This window comes from Micromys minutus, assembly GCF_963924665.1.
Source record: "Micromys minutus genome assembly, chromosome: 11".
In the NCBI taxonomy this organism is placed as follows: Eukaryota; Metazoa; Chordata; class Mammalia; order Rodentia; family Muridae; genus Micromys; species Micromys minutus.
In genome coordinates, this window is record NC_137980.1 from 57,993,262 (window position 1) to 58,011,989 (window position 18,728).

The 18,728-nt window shown below is 51.1% G+C and overlaps 2 protein-coding genes across 5 annotated transcripts; one reads left to right on the top strand and one right to left on the bottom strand.

The window, feature by feature from the left end:
• Positions 1–1,453: 1,453 nt before the first annotated feature.
• Positions 1,454–11,285, top strand: LSM14B (LSM family member 14B). Of its 4 annotated transcripts, XM_080925158.1 has the most exons (10): positions 1,454–1,784; positions 3,114–3,277; positions 4,400–4,535; positions 5,414–5,530; positions 7,876–8,043; positions 8,283–8,360; positions 8,551–8,712; positions 9,004–9,154; positions 10,190–10,374; positions 10,826–11,285. In XM_080925158.1, exons 1-9 carry the CDS (start codon positions 1,658–1,660, stop codon positions 10,359–10,361), a joined length of 1,275 nt encoding a protein of 424 aa, XP_080781284.1. In that variant the 5' UTR covers positions 1,454–1,657; the 3' UTR covers positions 10,362–10,374; positions 10,826–11,285. The 4 variants fall into 4 exon arrangements, with proteins under 4 accessions (XP_080781284.1, XP_080781285.1, XP_080781286.1 ...); XM_080925159.1 differs by lacking the exon at positions 8,283–8,360; XM_080925160.1 differs by lacking the exon at positions 5,414–5,530.
• A 1,524-nt stretch (positions 11,286–12,809) lies between these two features.
• Positions 12,810–18,702, bottom strand: PSMA7 (proteasome 20S subunit alpha 7). The gene is made up of 7 exons (XM_080924846.1): positions 18,533–18,702; positions 15,702–15,828; positions 15,060–15,184; positions 14,350–14,472; positions 13,831–13,950; positions 13,342–13,404; positions 12,810–13,009 (listed from the first exon to the last, which is right to left on the bottom strand). Exons 1-7 carry the CDS (start codon positions 18,626–18,628, stop codon positions 12,917–12,919), a joined length of 747 nt encoding a protein of 248 aa, XP_080780972.1. The 5' UTR covers positions 18,629–18,702; the 3' UTR covers positions 12,810–12,916.
• Positions 18,703–18,728: the final 26 nt, after the last annotated feature.

The window sequence follows — 18,728 nt, forward strand, 5'->3', positions numbered from 1 at the left end:
AACATCTCAAAGGTCATCCATATTCTACGATTGTTTCTGCCTGTTTAAACGGGGGGGGGGGGGGGAAGTCATCCAACTAAGGGTGTCTAGTGGGGTGGCTCATTCTCAAAATTTTGGCACGTGGGAAGGCTGAGGTAGAAGGTTAGAAGCCAGTCTGGGCTGCATAGTCAGGTCCAGGCCGACCTTAGCTAAGAGTAAGTCCCCTGTCACAATTAAAACTAAACAAACAAAAAAACAAAAACAGGCTCAGCAAGATGGCTCAGTGGACAAGTGCACTTGCTGCTAAGTATGACCCCGAGTTCCATTTCCAGAAACCATATGCTTCCAGGAAGCAGAGAACTTCTAGTTGTCCTCTGGCCTCTGCACACGTTGTATCATATGCACACATGCACACACACACGCACACTAAATAAAATATTAAAACATTCACAACTATTCTCAGAATCCTCTGACGGCAAGTTGATGTCACCACAGTACGGAGTACGTTTCATGTTTCACATTTAAGAGAAATTGTTTCCCCAAACAGTCCTGATTTTCACTCTGTGGGACGTTCCCTTGTCTCCTCTTTCATTCTATTTCACGTTCATAAAATGCTGATCGCCACCTACCAAATTTCTCATAGTAACTAACCTGATCTGATCCTGGAGACTAACTGTAAATAAACATGCGCTCATACATACAAAGTTACCAATCGTGCCTGACGCGGAGCTAGTTCGGCAAGAACAGGAAGCGATTTAGTGGGGGGAATTTTCCAATTTCATAGCTGCGGGCAGCAGTCTGAGGACGCGTGCAGGCAGGCGGGAACCACCCAAGACAGTCAGGGCTTATTTTAAGGACATCAGCGCTGCTGGCTTAGGAGGAGTGAAGGGCTGCCCCGGGTTCCCCCAGTACTTTCTATTCCGGAGCCGCCCCACCGGGAGCGCTGCAGAACTGAGCAGCACCGGCCTGCCAGTTCTCTGACCCCGGGGCTCCAGCGGCACAGAGGACGCACCTGGCCCAGCGCCGGCTAACAGTCGGGGGTCCAGCTCCTGTAAACAAGAAAGACTGACATCTCCAGCCTATTAACACCTGGGCCCGAAGGGTGCGGGCGGCACGCGCGGAGGGAGGAGCCTGGCGATCCTCCAGGACCAGCCCTAGCCCTGCCCCGGAGTTTGCAAACAGAGGCCTCCTGCGGGCTCCGCGCACGCGCGCTCCGCCCCGCCCGCTCAGTCTCACGCCCCTAGGCGGTGCGCGGGGCCCGCCGGGAACAGGTTGGGAAGACTCGGAGTGGCAGGTCCCGGGCCGGCAGCTCCCAGTTGCGCAGGCGCGGACCCGCCCACCGCCGGCGGCGCGGCCATATTTAAAGGGAGCCGGCAGCGAGGAGCCAATGGGCTGCGAGCGTGCGGGGGCGGCGCGCGGTGGCGGGAGGACCCGGATGTGGCTGCGGCGGCGCTCCTCCCCCTCTCCCCTCAGACTCGGGTTAAGCGCCTCGCTCCGCTCCCTCTCCCGCTCCCGCTCGCTCGTGGCCCGCAGGGCCCTAGGCGCGGCAGGAGGCGCCTCGGCGGCGGCGGCGGCGGCGCGGAGCTGCGCAGGAGTGGGCGACCAGGCCACCGCACGGCGGCGGAGCGGGCGGAGCCCGGCGCTGGTCCCCTGCGCCCTGCGCGCCCCGGCCGCCGCCATGAGCGGCTCGTCCGGCACCCCGTATCTGGGCAGCAAGATCAGCCTCATCTCCAAGGCGCAGATCCGCTACGAGGGCATCCTTTACACCATCGACACAGACAATTCCACGGTGGCGCTCGCTAAAGGTAGCGGCCCGGCGCCGCCGCGCGCCCAACTGCCGCCCCAACAGTTCACCGCCCCACGCCTGCCCGCACAATGGTGCTCCCGGCTTCGGCAGGGGCTGTGGGAGGAGCGGACCAGGGTCCTGCCGGTGTCCGGGGGTGGGGTGCCTTTGAAGCCATAGAACTCCCACCTGCGAGACGCCCCCGCGGGGCGAGACGCGCGGCGAGGCGGGGGGGGGGGCGGGTCCTGCGCGCTCTCCTTGGAACCCCTTGGTAGCCACCGCCAGTCGAGTCCTGGTGCAGCCTCCCGCCGAGCTAGGGCGTCGGTTGAACTGCGGCTGCCCTGCTCTGAACTCTCCCGACCCTGTCCACTTGAGGGATTGGTTTGAGGAGAGAAGTCCAGAGTCGGTGCGCTGGTCGTGGCAGCGTGAGGGCCCAGAGCTTCTTTGTCTTTTCTCGGCGTTAAATGGGGCGTTCGTTTCCTCCGGCTCTTCAGAAGCGTGAGCGCAGCAGCGCACCCAGGGTGTGTTAGACCCTCGAGGGTGCGGATGGAAGGGTCTAGGCCAATCCGAAGCCAGAGTCCTGCAGTCCTGGTCCATTCTCCCAAACCCTAGCCATACCTTCTGTTAGAAGCGTGGCACCCGGACCCAGACTGACTGCGGTGCTGTAGGCAAGAGCTCAGTGTCCGAGCTTTTTGTTCACTTGAACTCTTAATGCTGCAGTTGATATTAGATACCCAGTTGGAGAAACAGACCCAGAGCAGGCCCTTGTCCACAATAGGAGTTTCTGCTTAAAGCCTGCCACCAGATTCAGCTCAGCACAGGAGTCTTGCCTAAGAGAGGTGCTAGCCTTCCTAGATCCGTCCTGTGGAGGGTCCTTTGGGTCCAGGATTTCCTTACGGACACAGAATTTGTTCCCTTTGTTTCTGCACCAACCATGGCCTGTTGTTTGTACCAGGGCTGGGGAGACTTCCTGCTTGCCTCAGAAAAATCTCCTCACCTGCAGCTTGTGATGAGGGCCCAGGGTTCCATCTGCAAAGTCAGATCAGAGAAAGGAGGTTCTGCAACGCCATCCTTGTCTTCAAGGAGCTATGTCCATCGGTGGTTTTTTGCAGATTATCAGGGAGCTTTGTGAGGCTTGGGATTCTACTTTGAATGTAATCTTCCCGACTACTGTCTCCTGTGATCTTTGCCACATGGTGGTTTATCGGTATTGTCAGGTGAAAATTGAGAGATTAAGTAGCTGTTAATTGTAAGGAGAGTGCTGTGTCAGAGGCTGCTGTGGTCAGAAGCTTGAAGCAAATGGACTTGGCACAGGACAATAACTTAACTGTCTTTTTCTCAACCCCCCAAGTGAGGTCCTTTGGTACTGAAGACCGTCCCACAGACAGGCCTGCTCCCCCAAGAGAGGAAATTTATGAGTATATCATTTTCCGGGGAAGTGATATCAAAGACATCACTGTGTGCGAACCTCCAAAAGCTCAGCACACACTCCCTCAGGATCCTGCTATTGTTCAGGTAAGCGTATGGTGCATCTGTGTGGGTGTGCCTTTATAAGAGAGGCTGGTTTCCACGGGAAAGTTGGTGTCATCTGTTTGTCTAGAGCATTCACCTTGAGGACTTGCCTCTAATGACCACTGGTCTGGTTTTCATCTAGACAGTTTGTTTCTAAAGGGTTAATTCAAGCAGCAGCATACACTTTACAGGGTAATATGTTCAGCATGGCAAGGCCACTAGGGAAAGAGAACTGAGCTTGCTGTGCCTGGTATACAGATGTTACTGCTGGTGGTCTAGCCTGATCCTGGCGTGCCTGGAGCTTAGCAGTCCAGCTTTGGCTTTTATAAGTGGCATCGGGTGTGTGGGGGGGAAGCGACAAGGTTGGTTCACTGTCTCCTGGCTTTCTCCTGTGGTACTGTATTATGGTAGACACTAAGTTTGAAAGTCTTAAGCTAAGTCTGACTGACTGCCTGGTAGGTTATACCCCAGGATTACAGGGGGAAGGGCAGCTAGATTATTATCTTTTGTAAGTGTAGACCTTTGTTGGCTTCTCCGGTTCAGACTGCCCAGGTTCTGAGATGAGGCTATATTTAGAAAGGTAAGAACAGGCAGGGTACAGGGTTGGCCCTTGGGAGAACCCAAGTCAGATTTCTGAAAAGCTTGGTGGATAGGTGTTCAAGGTCTCAAGATGGGGGAATGTAGCAACCAGACTAGAAGGACTGCAAAGAGTCAGAGGGGGGTGTGAACAGGCAGTCCTCATGAGCACTCATCCTGGAGACAGGTTGGTAGGCAGAGAGGAAGGATATACTGGAGATGTGTAAATAGTTCCTAGCCTCACAGCTGTCCCTCTTCAAGGGAGCCTTTCTCCACCTAAAAGTGGCATTTCCTCATGTAAAAAGGTCAGATTGCCGTTGGCAGAGGGAGCTGTAAGAGTTTTAATTTTGTGAAGTTCATGCAGCTGTAGTGAAATGTTTGGAGGAAAGGCATGTTTGGCAACAATGGAAACTGCCCAGAACTATATACCATACCAGGAGTGCAGGTTGACAGACCTGGCACCCTCTTCCTGCCTGAGAAAGTGCTGTCTATGGAGACTTGAGGGTAACAGGATGTTGCAGCACTCTTACCTTGTGTCTCATTGTTCAGTCCTCCCTGGGCTCTGCCTCCGCCTCGCCCTTCCAGCCGCATGTGCCTTACAGCCCCTTCAGAGGGATGCCACCGTATGGCCAGCTGGCAGCCAGTTCCCTGCTCAGCCAGCAGTATGCCGCTTCCTTAGGTCTAGGTGAGTGACTGTTTCGTGTGCGCGACTACTCTTACCATGATCACTAAACAGTGGAGTCATGCACCCTGAGAGCAGAGAGTCTTCATGTCCTACAGCTGCTGGACTCTTGTAGTCTAACAGCTCCTGACAATTTACCCAGCACAGCTTCAGCTTGTAGTGTTGAGTAGCTGTTTCCTGAGACAGAGAGGTAGCATTGTTGAGTTTTGCACCAGATGACATAAATCAGAATGCACCTGAAATGAAGTATTAGTGCAGCTGTAGTTTTACAGATGGGATCTGTCTGCAAGCCCATTAATTCCCTGTGTCCTGTTGTAGCCTAGATTGGTGTGTTGCAAGAGCCCAGCTCAAACATGGTTTCTGACAGGGTTTACTACTCCCAGAGATCAGCCATGTCTTTAACCTTGAAGCTGTGTTCAGATCGTGGAGAGTTGGGTGCTGTCAGTGCTAGGAGCAGAGATGGGCAGGCCCCTGGGACGGGCTAGCCCACAAATTGAGCCTAATCAGTGAGTTCTGAGTCAACTGAGAGACCCTGTCTTTAAAACCAGTGGATGACACCCAAGGAAACAACACTCGAGGTTGACCTATGACCTCTACACAAATGTGCACATGTGCATATATGTATACATGCATGCTTCCCCCATCCACCTTTTCTCAGACTCCAGGTAGCTGAGGTAGGGAATGTTAACTAAGCTCCAGACCAATGCTATGGGCCACCTGTTTGATTGCTCTTCTGATGTGGAAGGTGACTTCTCAGCCTGGCTCTAAATACATCATTTGAGAGGTAACTTGGCTCTTTCCAGGCTTGCTAGGATAAGACAAGTATGTCCTGACTTATTTGTGTGCTTTCTCTTTGCTCTTCTCTCTCTCTCTCTCTTCAGAGAAGTTGGTAAGCCCTCCAGCCTCAGCCGCTGCTTCCAGCCCTAGTTCTTCTCCATCTCCACAGCCTGTTTCAGAGCTTGACATGTCCTCAGAGCCACCTCAGCTCACTTGCAAGGGTAACAGCAGTTTGGAGAACTAAGTGCATGCTGTCTTGTAGACTGTGAGAGCCAGGGGTGAACATCCAAGATGGCAGGGGCTGGGACAGAGCATCCGCTAGGCCCAGGGAGCAGGGCACTGCTTGTGTTTGGTTAGAGTCAGCAGAGCACTTAATTCACTCTGCCTGGGTTTAGGGTTTTGACCTGTGCATGGCTGTTGCATGGGAAGACATAAAGGTGCCTGTTGGGGTTTTCAGGTCTCAAATGTGTTCTGAATTGCTGCTGTGGAAAATTTCCCAACAACTCAGATGAGACATAGTTGTCTCAGCAGGACATTCCAAGTGGGGAGCTTGCATGGCAGCCCCCAGGTGTCTGGCTGCATGGACAGTGCCATTTTGAGAGCCTGCTAGTTAGTGCTGCTGTGCACTCAGCTGTCTATGCTGAGGCAGTAGCACCTGAGGGCGTTTTCACCTTCCTCGTGTTCTCGGGCTCATCTGTTCTGTGTAATGCCATGCTGAAGCCTTCATCTCACACTTCAGTTCAGGAGGCCCAGGGTTGGGGGCATGGAGTACTATCAGTCTGTATATGTGGGCTCTTAAGTCTAAGGGGCTCTTTGTGTCTGAATTAGGACATACAGTATCATTTCTAATTAAGAGCTATGACTGGAGATACTTCCATTGTTCTTCTGTGGTCACATAAATTTACCCATAAGGCAAAATTACTTCTTAAAAAGTACACATGGGTCAGGAGAGATGGCTGAATGGTTAAGAGCACTGGATGCTTTTCCAGATAACTTGGGTTTGATTCCCAGCACTCATATGGTCTTTCTCAATGGTCTGTAACTCCAGTCCTAGGTTCGCTGATCTCTTCTGGCCACTGAGAATACTGGTCATGCATGTGATACACAAACACAACACACGAGCATGTGCACACAGACAAAATACCCATACATACATGTATAGATAAGCACACACATACCCAGACACACAGATAGATAAGCACTTTTTAATTTTATTTACATTCCAAATGTTTCCTCCCCCTTCCTGGTCCCCTCTTCCAGTTTTTCACCCCTCCTCTTTGCCTCTGAGAAGGTGCTCCCTCCACCTCCACCCCAGCATCCCCCTTCCCTGGGGCAAGTCTCTACAGGATTAGACGAATCCTCCACACTGTGGCCAGAACAGGCAGTCTTCTGCAACATATGTGTGGGGGAGAGGAAGGCCCGGTCCAGCCCAGCCCATATGCATGCTCTTTGGTTGGTGGCTTACCACCAACCTTTCTTATGTTCTCTGCTCCCAGAGATCCAGGTTAGTTGATACAGTTCTTCCTATGGGGTTGTCACCCCTTCAGCTCCTTCAGTCCTTCCATACCACTCTTTCATAGGGGTCAATGGTTGGGCTGTGTCTATAGATAAGTATTTTTAAAAACCACACACATGAGCTACTACTACTGTGAGACTGTTTCCTTTTTGTTTCTTGGGGCTGTTCTTGCTGAGTGAGATGACAGGCCTGAGAAACGGGTGCAGCTCAGTTTGTGTCAGGAGGACCTGTGGATACCTGCTTTGCGAGTGTCTGACCCTGTCCCTAGGGTTTCTCCACATCAGTGTTTTCATTTTGTTTTGCCATATCAAAGCTTCTGTTTCATGTCTCAGCCTAGTTCCACACAGCCCAGAAGAATGTAATGTCCCCATGGTTATAGGACTTGATCGGTCAAGGAACAGCAGAGAGCACTGAAGGCCCTTCATGTGTCGCCAGTGCCTGTCAGAGGAGTCTGCTTTGTGGGGAGTGGGGTATAATCTCCCACAGTGGGCACCTGGCAGCCCGTCCTCACTTATGAAGGGCTCACTCTTTGAAAAATTGGGTTGTTAACCTTCATTGTAGTCTCTCCTCACCTCATTCTGCTTTTCATAAAGCTGTTCAAGAATTTAACTTTAGAATCTGACTGCTGTAGTTTCTAGAAGATTCCAGGCTGGGGTGGTGGTTCTCCAGCTTTCTAGAATTCTGAATTTGTTTCAGGGCTGTTGACACCTTCAGGGCTGGTCGGAGCTTGCCTAGAAAACCTATTGGCATACCTGGGGGAGTTCCCATTGGTAGCAGAGTGACTTTCCTCTCCTTGTAGTTCCTCAACTTGGAGCTCTAGGGTTGGTGCCATCCTGTGACTTGTTTTGTTTTGTTTTGTTTTTTGGTCACCTTGGACCAGCTTCAAAGGGAATGGGCCAGCTGGGAGAGTAAACCCTAGGTTCAGACTTTTTCTAGACAGTATGTCACCTCTGTCCTATTCCCAGTGTACCAGCCAGAGGGGAACTGGCTGAGGTGTGGTAAGTTTTCTCTCCTCAGCTGTTCTAAACTTTCTTTCTCTTTTCACCTCAGGAGCTGGGTTCCCATCTACCCCAGTCGGCAAGAGCCCCATGGTGGAGCAAGCTGTCCAGACTAGTTCTGTTGATAACTTGAATGCTAAGAAACTGTTGCCCAGCAAGGTCACTTCGGCGACACAGCTCAATGGTCGCCAGGCTCAGCCAAGCAGCAAGCCAGCCAGCGGTACTTGAACACTGACTCCCCTGTAGTTTGCTCTGTTCCTAGTGAAGTTCGCACTGGGTTGTGTTTTAAAACCTTATCCTAGCCCAAACCACATGCTTTTGCAGGCAGGCCTATAGGCAGCCTCAGTCCTTCCTGTGGGCTGCATGAGGTGGCAGTGGCGGCGGTGGTAGTGGTCTGCTTTGGTGGCTGGGTTCTGGCTTCTGCAGGAGCTTTTCCTCACGTCTCCCTTTGCACCTTAGATGTAGTCCAGCCGGCACCTGTGCACACTCAAGGGCAGGTGAATGATGAGAACAGAAGACCTCCACGGAGGCGGTCAGGTAATGCCCATGGCCACTTGAGTCCATAGCCATGAGCAGCAGGCTGTGCTTTGCTTATCTGTGCTGGGGACTTGGGACTAAGGTGGTACTTTGGTGAGCTGTGCCTTTCTTTAGTGTGTGTGAGCTGCTCTTGAGTTCAAGCTAGAAATAAGTTGGTGATTTCAGCCATGCTGTTTTTTCCTCCACATAGGCAATCGGAGAACAAGAAATCGTTCCAGAGGGCAAAACCGCCCAACTAATGTTAAGGAAAACACAATCAAGTTTGAAGGTGACTTTGATTTTGAGAGTGCAAATGCGCAGTTCAACCGAGAGGAGCTTGATAAAGAGTTTAAGAAGAAACTGAATTTTAAAGGTCTGATTCACTTGAAAGTTCTCCCCCAAGAGAATCCTTAGAGCATGTTAAGATAGGACTGATGTCATTTGGAAGTGAGTTGGGGTTCTGACCAACGTGGCCATTGGAATAAACTGAGAAATTAGATGTGCTGGGTGTGGGTTTGTGAAACTTGTGACTTGTTTTTCGTAAGAGGAAATACTCTGGTCAGGCCCATCCATTAACCTCCGCCTGAGGATGGCTGCAGAGTGGACCAGGAGACTACTGGGTAGTGTTTGTTTCTGGACCTTTGTGCTCTGTTTGCCTCTGTAGATGACAAAGCTGAAAAGGGGGAAGAGAAGGACCCAGCTGTGATGGCCCAGAGTGAAGAGACTCCTGGTGAGGATGATCTTCTGGGGCCCAACTGTTACTACGACAAATCTAAGTCCTTCTTTGACAACATTTCTTCTGAACTCAAAACAAGGTAAGGGCCTGGGTGCACTGTGGAAGGGGTGACTATTTTCTAGGTCCTAGAAGCACATGACTAAGATGTACTAGCACTGAGTCAAGCCTAGAGCTTATATTGGGAGTGGATGTTCTGGGATCTTACATTCTACATGAGAAGCACAAGACCCAATTGGGTCTACATCTACCTGCTAGGATGTGCTACCAGAAGTTTCTTCTGGCTGGCTGTCTCCAAACTTGATCAGGACTTGCTGAAGTCAGAGCTCTTTGTTCATGCTGTTCTCTCTGGCTGATCTGCCCACCACTCTGGGAAGCCCTTGATGACCTTGCTGCTTAGGCAATTGATTGAGCATCCTGTCCTCCCAAGTGTTAGTAGTCAGCCCATTGTGATTTGTGTCAGCTGTGTGAGCACCCCAGACTGTAGGTGGTCTTGACAGAAGGCATGCTGTACAAACATAGGCCCAGGAGTCCTGTTGTTGAGTACCGGGCATGCTGCCAGCCACTGAAGAGCAGGAAATGGGCTAGGTAGCCTGAGTCATGCACACTTTACCAGGGGAGCAACTGAAGCAAGAGACAAGGGAAGAAAAGGACTTAGACCCAGCTGTATCATTATCGTGTACAAGAGGTGTGGCCAGCGCTCAGCAGCAGCTTTAGTAGTGGAGGAAGGGACTCTGTAGGGGAAGCCAAGGTGAACCCAAGACCTGCATGTGGCTGTGTATCAGAATAGTCTGCAGGGCGATGGCTTGGCTATACACTAAGTGAGGGCCATCTTCAGTCAGGAGAACTTGCTGATCTGTCTGTACAGACTCGATGACTGGTTGAAGCTGAGCTGGCATGAGAGGGCTAGATGGCTCAGACGGAGGCTTAGACTGATGATGGTGACCTCGTGGCTGTAGGAGGCCTGATTCCTCTGAGGGTCCAAGCTTCTGGGCAGTGGCCCCTCCTCTACCAGCTGTGGCAGAGGTTGTTCTTTAAACTGTCGAAGGACAGAGCCTATTTCAAAAACTTAGTTGTTGCCCGCTACAGTCAGATCTCAACACATCTCTTGGTTTAGTTCTAGGCGGACAACATGGGCTGAAGAGAGGAAGCTGAACACCGAGACTTTTGGAGTGTCAGGGAGGTTCCTTCGTGGCCGCAGTTCACGTGGTGGATTCCGAGGAGGCAGAGGAAATGGAACAACACGGCGCAACCCCACTTCCCACCGAGCCGGCACTGGCCGGGTATAAGGCTTCGGTACAAGTGAGTGGGGAACCTCTGGATCCTTGGGTAGGAGGTAGTGAGGTAGGTGTCCCTAGATACTGCTTAGAAGCTGGGGAGCAAGCCCGTCTGCTCCCAGAAACTGCGCCAAAGCATGGGTTGTGGAACAGCACAGGCAGATCCTAGGAGCAGCGAGCCCCGTAACCAGGGCCCCACTTTGTCTGAATGGGAGAGCCAGGGCCACGGCCCAGTCATTTGTAAGCTGAGGGCTTGTGTAGTATAGTCTATAAGTGAGAATGGAAGCCCAGTGGCCACTGAGTCAGGACCTGTTGTTAGCTCATTCTTGTGGAATAATCTGTCTGAACCATTCCTGTGCAGTGTGGGATGTGGAGGGGCCGGGGACTTCTGCCTCTACTCTGGTCACCAGGGGGTTGAGGGGAATAGACAGCTGTGTAATAGGTACCTGTTGGACATGCTCATTTCTGTCCTACAGGGTCCTGAGGAGGCAGAGGTGCTCCCCTGAAAATAAGGACAGAAGGAAACGCTACAGTCAATGGGAGAAGTCTGGAAACCCTCATACTGCTACTTAGTTTTGGACTTAACCTAACTTGGACATGGTCTGAGAGTTAGAACCACTTGTTTTTTGGGAAGTATTTGTAGGTGACCCCTAAAGGTGACTTGACCTACATTTTCTTCTTGGTTGAGCACAGCCTAATAGTAAGGTTTTGGTATTTTGCAAAAAGGTTTCTATAGGCAAAGGCTCAATCCTCACTTTGTAACTTTTTTTTTTTTTTAATGACAGCTTTGACTCTTGAAATGGAACCAAATTTTCTTTGGCACGTGTAGTGTCCAAATGTGTCTCTGCAACCCATCTGGCCCCTGGTGCTGCTGGCCTGGTACCCCATCTACTAAAAGTGGGGAGTCTCAGGAGCCAGGCAGGGCCAGCACAGGGTGAGCCAGTCATAGGGGGTGGGAGGGCCAGGGCAGGGAGGGGTGGGGGGTGTTTCATGGATCATGTTATGTAATGAACCAGTGATGTCATGCTGGGGGCCAATGGGATGAGTGAAGTTAGGAAGGGCCTGAGTGAGTGGAGAGCTTGCCTGCCTTCCACAGGCAGAGGCACAGTAGTGTTGAAACCCTAGGCAAGCTCAAGTGTGCTGACCTTCCTGCCCTTGTCAGCCTCTGGCTGCACTTAAGTGTTCTCATTCACTTTGAAATGAGCCAGGTCCCCCCCTCCCTTCTTTTTCAAGGTCACTGGCCTTATTTTCTCATTTGTAAATAAGTTATGTGTTTATTTTAAAGGCGGTGGAGGGTGGGTGGGGACATAAATTTGTGGCATGAGTAAATGTGTCAGATTTTCTGTATAAGCATGCATCCTCTGACAGGGCATTTTGTTGAAAATAAGCACCTTGATAACCAAAACCCCTTCAAAATAGCTACAAAGTTTTAGTTCTGTCCTGATGAAGTCACTCGTAAAAGCTTGGCTTTATTTTTGTAGGACTTCATAGCTGAGAGTAGAACATAGCATTGGGGCTACTGTTGGGGTAATGCAAACGAAATAAACATACAATTCTTCAAGTGCTGCCTCCGTCCCTGTGTCGAAAGCCTGGAGCACATACAGGCTAGGATTCAGATATACTTAACAGGCAACTATATGGTGCATCAGGAAAGTGACCTGGTGGCCAGACAGGTAGACAGGGTGGTTCTTGCCGGTCTAGTAAGGATGCAAGCCCAGAGCAGATACATGGACATCAGGCTGGAGTTGACAGTCTCTGGGCCTTCGATTAGAGCGCGTGTGCTACACGGAAGCAGCGTCCTAAAGCAGTAAACTGAACAGGGTTCCTTTCTAAGACAGTGCTGAGTCACACATGTGCTAGGCATAAGCTTGGCCCAAGCTTTTTTTTTTTTTTTTTTTTTTTTTTTTTAAAAAACAAAACTGGTAAAAAACCAAGGGGCAGGCAGGGCAGAGGAAGTGGTAAGCCAACGCAGATGGTAGAAAAAAAACTCTAGAAGCCAAGAGGAAGTGCATTTCTGACCAAGGAAAAAAGGTATGATAGTCAGCCTCATGTTAATGTAGGAAATTGGAGTAGGCAGTGACTGTTTTGGGGGTAGTATGGGAAATGGAGGTTTTTCCCTCAAGGTTTGTGTATAGGGGGGCGTGTATGTGTATCACTTAGTGTACATATGCATTATCATACTTGTGAACTAGAGACATAAGTTAAAGTCATCTGATGTGAGTTCTCGAGCCCCTTGGAAAAGCACCAAGTGTTAAGCACTGAGCTATTGCTAGGCCTGAGTCAGGCTTTCATTATTTCATTTGTAGAGACTTGACCAAAAGTCTGAAAGGAAATGTATTGAGAACCCAGGGCTTGCCACACCCTTTCACGCAAGCCCCAAGAGTGGGGTGAAGTGAGCACGAAAGAACGGTCACAAAGATCCCAGCTTAACCACAACTCTACCCAAATGACAGGTTCTCATCAGAGTTAAAAAATGTAGTTTATTGGACTCGGACAAACAGCACAAGGCCCAGCACCGAAGCTTGTCCGGATGGAGTCTGAGATGCTCTGATGACTAGAGCCCTCCATCAAGATGCTTTCTTCTGCTTCTTCTTTTCATTTTCTTCTTTCTCCTTCTCAATTTCGGCAACATACTTCTCAATTTCTTCAGGATTTAGAATCTACCCACCCCATAAGAAGCACATTCATGATTAATCTCTATACAAGGCACAAGCACAGCACCATAGGGTAGGGAGGCTACTTAGCTGCCTTGTGGAACAAGGCATGACCTAGAAGCAGCAGAGGAAGTCAGCTGCGAGTGGGAATGTTCTTAGACAAAGCCCAGGATAAGAAACAGTCCTGTGAGAAAGTAAACTTCACAGGCAAACATCACAGGGCCTGGGGAGGGGTTTTCCGAGGCATTTCAGCCATGCAAGCTAAAAATATCAAGCAAGAATCACTATCATTGCACACCTGTAACCTGGCAGCCCTCTCTACCCAAAAGTAGGCTTACCTTGAGGGGCTGGTCCCGCCTCATGACAGCAAGTTCAATGTTTTTGCCTCCTGACTGGACTACCTTGAAGAAGGCAAAGAGTTAAGGTGTGTCTGGCTTTACACAGACCTAAATTTTGGCTCATGACTAAACCTTCCATAGAGATGGAACCTCTACTGGCCCAAATGCTGAGTCAGGCCTACTCAAGCAAGATGCCCGTGTAACTCCAAGTACAGCAACTTTTCAATAGGCAGCAATGGCCGCTGGGACTCAAGGCCTGTATTTCCAGTTACTCACTCTGGCTTAACCTACTTGCACCCTAATTCCACAATTTAGCAACACAAGCCTCTGGAATGGCCCAGTCACCTGAGCAGGGACGCCACAGCTCAGCACGGTTTCGCATGTTCTGCCTTTAGACAAGCCCTGACTGCCCAAGCTGTACAAAGAACCCACCAGCCACCACACTGGCAGCCCTGTCGGGGGTTAGGGGGTGTTCCCAAGTGCACTCACTTCCAGCAGTGCCTTGATCACTAGTTTGATGGTCAGATCATCTGTTTCGATGGCATCATCAGTGTAGTTCTTCTCCAGAAATTCACGCACCGACTTGGCACCCCGGCCTATGGCATTGGCCTAAAACACACGTGTGTCTTAATGGAGCCAGTCCGAGTGGCTGGCTAGCAGCTACCGACTTCCATGGCCTGCAGTTGGCTCCAGAAGTGGGGGGCGATGCACAGACCCAGATCTTTTTTTTGGGGGGGGGTACTATTACCACCTGGTGTTGATCCTTGCCAACAATGAAAGTTCTTTTATTATCGAGCAATTTAGGGAGATTTCAATCTAGGCACTTTCTCTTATAATTCCCATGTCCTTTGATACAATGCCAAATGGGAATGAAGAACTTTTGGGGTTCACATACATCATGGACAAACAAGCAGTGCACGCAGAACTAAGCTACAAGGTTACTGTTTGCTGATGCCAGCGCTGTACCTTCCACTAGCCTAAATTCCCACTGTTTTGAAACAGACCTACCTTCCAAGCATGGTATGTGCCCGAGGGGTCAGTCTGATAGAGTCTGGGGGTGCCATCAAAGTCAAAACCCACAATTAGGGCAGAGATACCAAATGGCCTGCGCCCATTGCTCTGTGTGTAACGCTGAAAGGAAAAAAGTGAGCACTGTCAACCACAAAGTTCACGCCAACGGGTAAGAGGTTAGCAAAGAGAAAAAAAAAAACAAGCCTCCTGCAAGCAACCTGCAATTTGGACACTGAAACCGGAGAACAGCCTTCAACACGCCCCTTTCCTCACACACACCCAGGACTGGCAGCGTGTTGTGCATCACATTTAGAGATTCATCGATGTGTATCTGCCTACATGAGTGTGCACCATATTTGTGTTTGGTGTCAGGAGGAGTGCAAGTGGCGCGAGAGACTGCTCATGAGCCAAGGTCCTTGGAGCAGGTAATGCCCTGAACTGCTGCACCATCATCTCTCTAGCCAGTATAACACTCATTTAACTGAGACTATTGGAAGTCACCTCCACACAGGCAGACATGTTCCAGCTATAAGCTGCCCCTAAGGTTCATGAGCATCTTACCAGAGTTGAGGGTACCTCTCAGCCCCCTATCAACCAGAGCAGCAAGACTTGTACTTCCCTCCAAAGAACAGAGTCAGGATGGCTCCAAGCCAGAAGATGCAACAGAACAGCTCTGTAGGGCGGACGGCGGCTAAGCAAGCATCTACCTGCTTCAGACTGGCAATGTAGCGGGTGATGTACTCCACAGTCACTGGGTCCTCCACGGTCAGCCGGTGGCTCTGGCACTCCACCCGGGCTCTGTTGATGACTATCCTTGCATCTGCAGTGAGACCTGAGACAAAGGCTTGGGTCAGGGCAGCTCATGGGCACAACTGAGTAGAAGAATGACAAGCCACACAGCGTTTGATCATCACACCCCAGAGCACACCAGCTTCTGCATGCTGTCCCAAGAAGCAAGTTCACCAGCAACTGCGAATCTAGTTATACTGGCACTCAGGAAACTGAGATCTGCTGAAGATGGGAACTGTCAACTCTGTGGTAAGAGCGAGGGCAAGAAGGCTCCCGGCATCCCTCCAGCCACAGGTGCTCCCAGACTGGACAGTCAGTGACGGTCACTGGGACTGATAGGACTAACCGCAACATCAGCCAGCCCGCCCCAGGAATCCCAGGAGACCCCCAAGCTACAACTGCTGTTCTTGCTCTGTAGCCCAAGCTAGACTGGAACTCAGAGATTCATATCCACCTCTTTTAACAGACCTCCATTTACTGAATTTACACTCATCACAACTGCCCATCCCCCCCCCAACCAGTCACAGATGCTCCACTTGCCACCCTGGTCCAACTTATACCTGCAAAGGCCATACAGACGTTATCGTCCAACGCACAGATTTTCCGTACTGTCCTTTCATCTTGTAGCTTGGCCACGGATTTTTTCTCCACACCAAGAACGACAATGTCCCTCCCTCGTACGCCAACCTTAAATGAGAATACATAAGTGACTTTTAAGACTTGTATAAGCAGGACAGCAGTTAATGTCTGATACAATGGAGCAGGGCTAGGCACACGTACAAGGCTTGGTGCAGGAGCCCCACGGGCAAGTATGCCCACCCAGGTCCACTCCCGTCAACTAGAACAAGGTACCAAGACCCGAAAGCTGAGGTCATGCCTTTAAAGCATTGAGGTGCTTACAGCTGTATCGTAGCTGAATTGTCCTGAGACCCGGGCCACGATCCTGCCCGTGCACACTGCACGTAGCTAAAGTGAAGCGCTACCCACTGTTGGTTTAAGACACCCCTTCCTGCTCAGGGCTACTACTGTAGAAGGGAGGAAGCGGCCACTGCTTAGACGAAGGGATGTGGAATGGTGCTCGACTAACACGGCCAAAACCAAACCCAACAAATGTCGCAGGCTATCTGATCATACCACAGACCCCAAGGTGGTGTTATTTACTTAAGAAAACAAAACAGCTTTCTAGTTGCAGTAGAGCTGAGCCTTAGTGCACACCTTTAGTCTAAGGACCCTGCTTGAACACTGTCAACAATGTTAAAAAAAAAAAAAGACAATCATAGGTCAAGAGGCGGGACAAGCAACCTGTTGGCTGTAGCCGCAGCAGAAATGTATGGCCACCCCTATCTGGCCTACCGTGAACATAAGACTAAGAGAGAAAAAAGGGGGAGTATGAGGAAGTCAGGAGGATGGCCAGAATGACACACAGGAAGCAGAAAGGAGGGACATTCAATTTGACAAGCCTGAGAAGGTCAGCTGGGTTCTTTCTCTATCTCTCTGGCTTTCACCCCAGTATCTGGGTTCCTGAGTCTTCATTGGTAAATAACGAGTGAGATTTTGTTTAAAAAAACAAAACAAAACAAAAGCCCTCAATAAACCCAGGAAACCTCACTGACACTTAACCCTTCAATGCAGAGAGAAACAGAAACAAAGTAGCAATCCCTGAAAGGGCGGTTAGGTTAGGCAGAGGGCACAACTAGGTGGCAGCTCCCTCTGACTTGGGACAGGATCCTTGGCTCCAGTCTTCTAGATACCAGGAACCTTCCACAGACCCATCAAGGGCCCAGAGTGATTTCACAAGTTCCTTCTGTGTTGCTAGTGTGACCTGCAGGATCCAGAGAAGCTAGCTAGGTGCTGCAAACAGCTGCCAGGGGGAGCACAGGAGAGGAGCACCTCAGATTCCAAAACACTGTTACTGACCGAGCGCATGGAGACCAGCAGTCCACACACCGTGCCAGTCCCTTCTCCAACTTCAAAAGCAGTTTAAGTATGCTGTGTCTGTGCACCTGAGTGCCGCTGCCCATGGAAGCCAGAGGCGCTGGAGCTCTTGGAGCAGAAGTTGAAGGCAATTTTGATCCACACAACCTGGGCGCTGATAACTACTCAGTACTCCACTCTATAACTGCTGCACCATAGCTCCAGCCCTCCGACGTTTTTAGTTTTTGACAGTCTCGCTCTGGACCTGAAACTCAGATTCTGCTACACTAATTGATCAGCAAGCCCGGTGTATCTTCCTGCCTCTGCCTCAGAGGCGCTAGGATGCTGGGATGCAATTGCCTTTAAACAAAAGTGGGTGCTGGGAGCCTCAGAGCAAGCACTTCATTGATTTAGCTTTCTCACCAGCCATATCTCTTGGGGTTGGAGAGTTTAGAGTACTGGTTGCTCTTCCAGACTACCCCAGGTTCAATTCCTAGCACCCATGTGACAACTCCAGTTCCAGGGAATCTGACACTCATACATATATAATATATATGTATTATATACATTATATATATATATTTACTGACAAAATACCAAATGCACATAAAAGTAACTTTAAAGATTAGTAATGCATACACACATATCCATAGAGAGGGTCTTTAATTTTAAAAGCACAGGCTGGCTTTGTACTTGAGAGATTTTCGAGCCTCCTCAACCTTTTAAATGCCAGGATTATATAGGCCTGCACTTCCAAGCCTGGTCATTCCAGAATTCTTGGGTGGGTTGGGTCACCAGAAGCTTCGGAGCTTTAGTTTCAAGGAGATAAAATACCTGGGAAATGCAAGCGCTTCAAGACTCAGAACCACGTGTGTTCCCATAGATCCGGTGACTCCGGAAAAACCAAAACCAAAACTAAAACTGTCTCACTCCTCATGCTTGTAGGTGTGGAGCAGCCCCTTTCCAAATAACGCTAAGGTCTCTCAACGAACACTAGGGCGCAGTGAGAGGGGTCCACCGGAACCAGAACCCGGCGTCGGTGGCGCAGGCGGACCCGGAAGCAGCCTGTCACCATCGCAGGGCCGACGAACCGCCCTTTGTTCATAACGCCCACCTGGGCCTAGCTCGCAGATTCCCGAGTCCCTGCCGACGCTGGCTACAACCAGCCTCCCGCCGCCCGCGCGCACCTGCGGCCTCGGCCACCAGCACCGCGCTCACAGCACCAAGATGGCCTCGGCCCAGCCCCGGGGATGCGCTCGCCTAGACGCTCTGCAGCAGGGAAGCCAGACCAAGTCGCCCGGCTCTCTAGGGAGCGCGGCGCAGCCCCCGCGGCCTGGCGCCCTTTCTACGTCGTCACCATTCAGCTCCCGTCACCTCCCGTCCACCCGCCGCCAGCAGATAGCGTGGTCCCCGGGCCCAGGTCTGCGTGCCCCGCTTCCTTTTGCACCCCCGCCGCGCAGGCCCCGGGCCGGCTCACCGCGGTGGAACCCTTCTTGACTGCCTCCTGCGCGTACTCCACTTGGAAGAGGTGGCCGTCGGGCGAGAAGACGGTGATGGCGCGGTCGTAGCTCATCACTGCGGACGTGCGAGCTCGGGCCGCCGCCGCTCAAAAGCGCACACTCACCGTCAGCGCCCCGCCCGCCCGGGCCACGCTGCCGGCGTCTGCGGCGTCC

Bases quoted from the DNA above. Each gene is read 5' to 3' on its own strand.
- LSM14B (XM_080925158.1), top strand. From the start codon at position 1,658: ATGAGCGGCTCGTCCGGCACCCCGTATCTGGGCAGCAAGATCAGCCTC. The intron at 5,531-7,875 runs GTAACAGCAGTT...TTTTCACCTCAG, and splicing joins ACCTCAGCTCACTTGCAAGG to GAGCTGGGTTCCCATCTACC. The intron at 8,713-9,003 runs GTCTGATTCACT...TTGCCTCTGTAG, and splicing joins GAAGAAACTGAATTTTAAAG to ATGACAAAGCTGAAAAGGGG.
- PSMA7 (XM_080924846.1), bottom strand. From the start codon at position 18,628: ATGAGCTACGACCGCGCCATCACCGTCTTCTCGCCCGACGGCCACCTC. The intron at 15,185-15,701 runs GTATAAGTTGGA...CCTTTGTCTCAG, and splicing joins CGTCTGTATGGCCTTTGCAG to GTCTCACTGCAGATGCAAGG. The intron at 13,010-13,341 runs GTAAGCCTACTT...TGGGGTGGGTAG, and splicing joins GGCGGGACCAGCCCCTCAAG to ATTCTAAATCCTGAAGAAAT.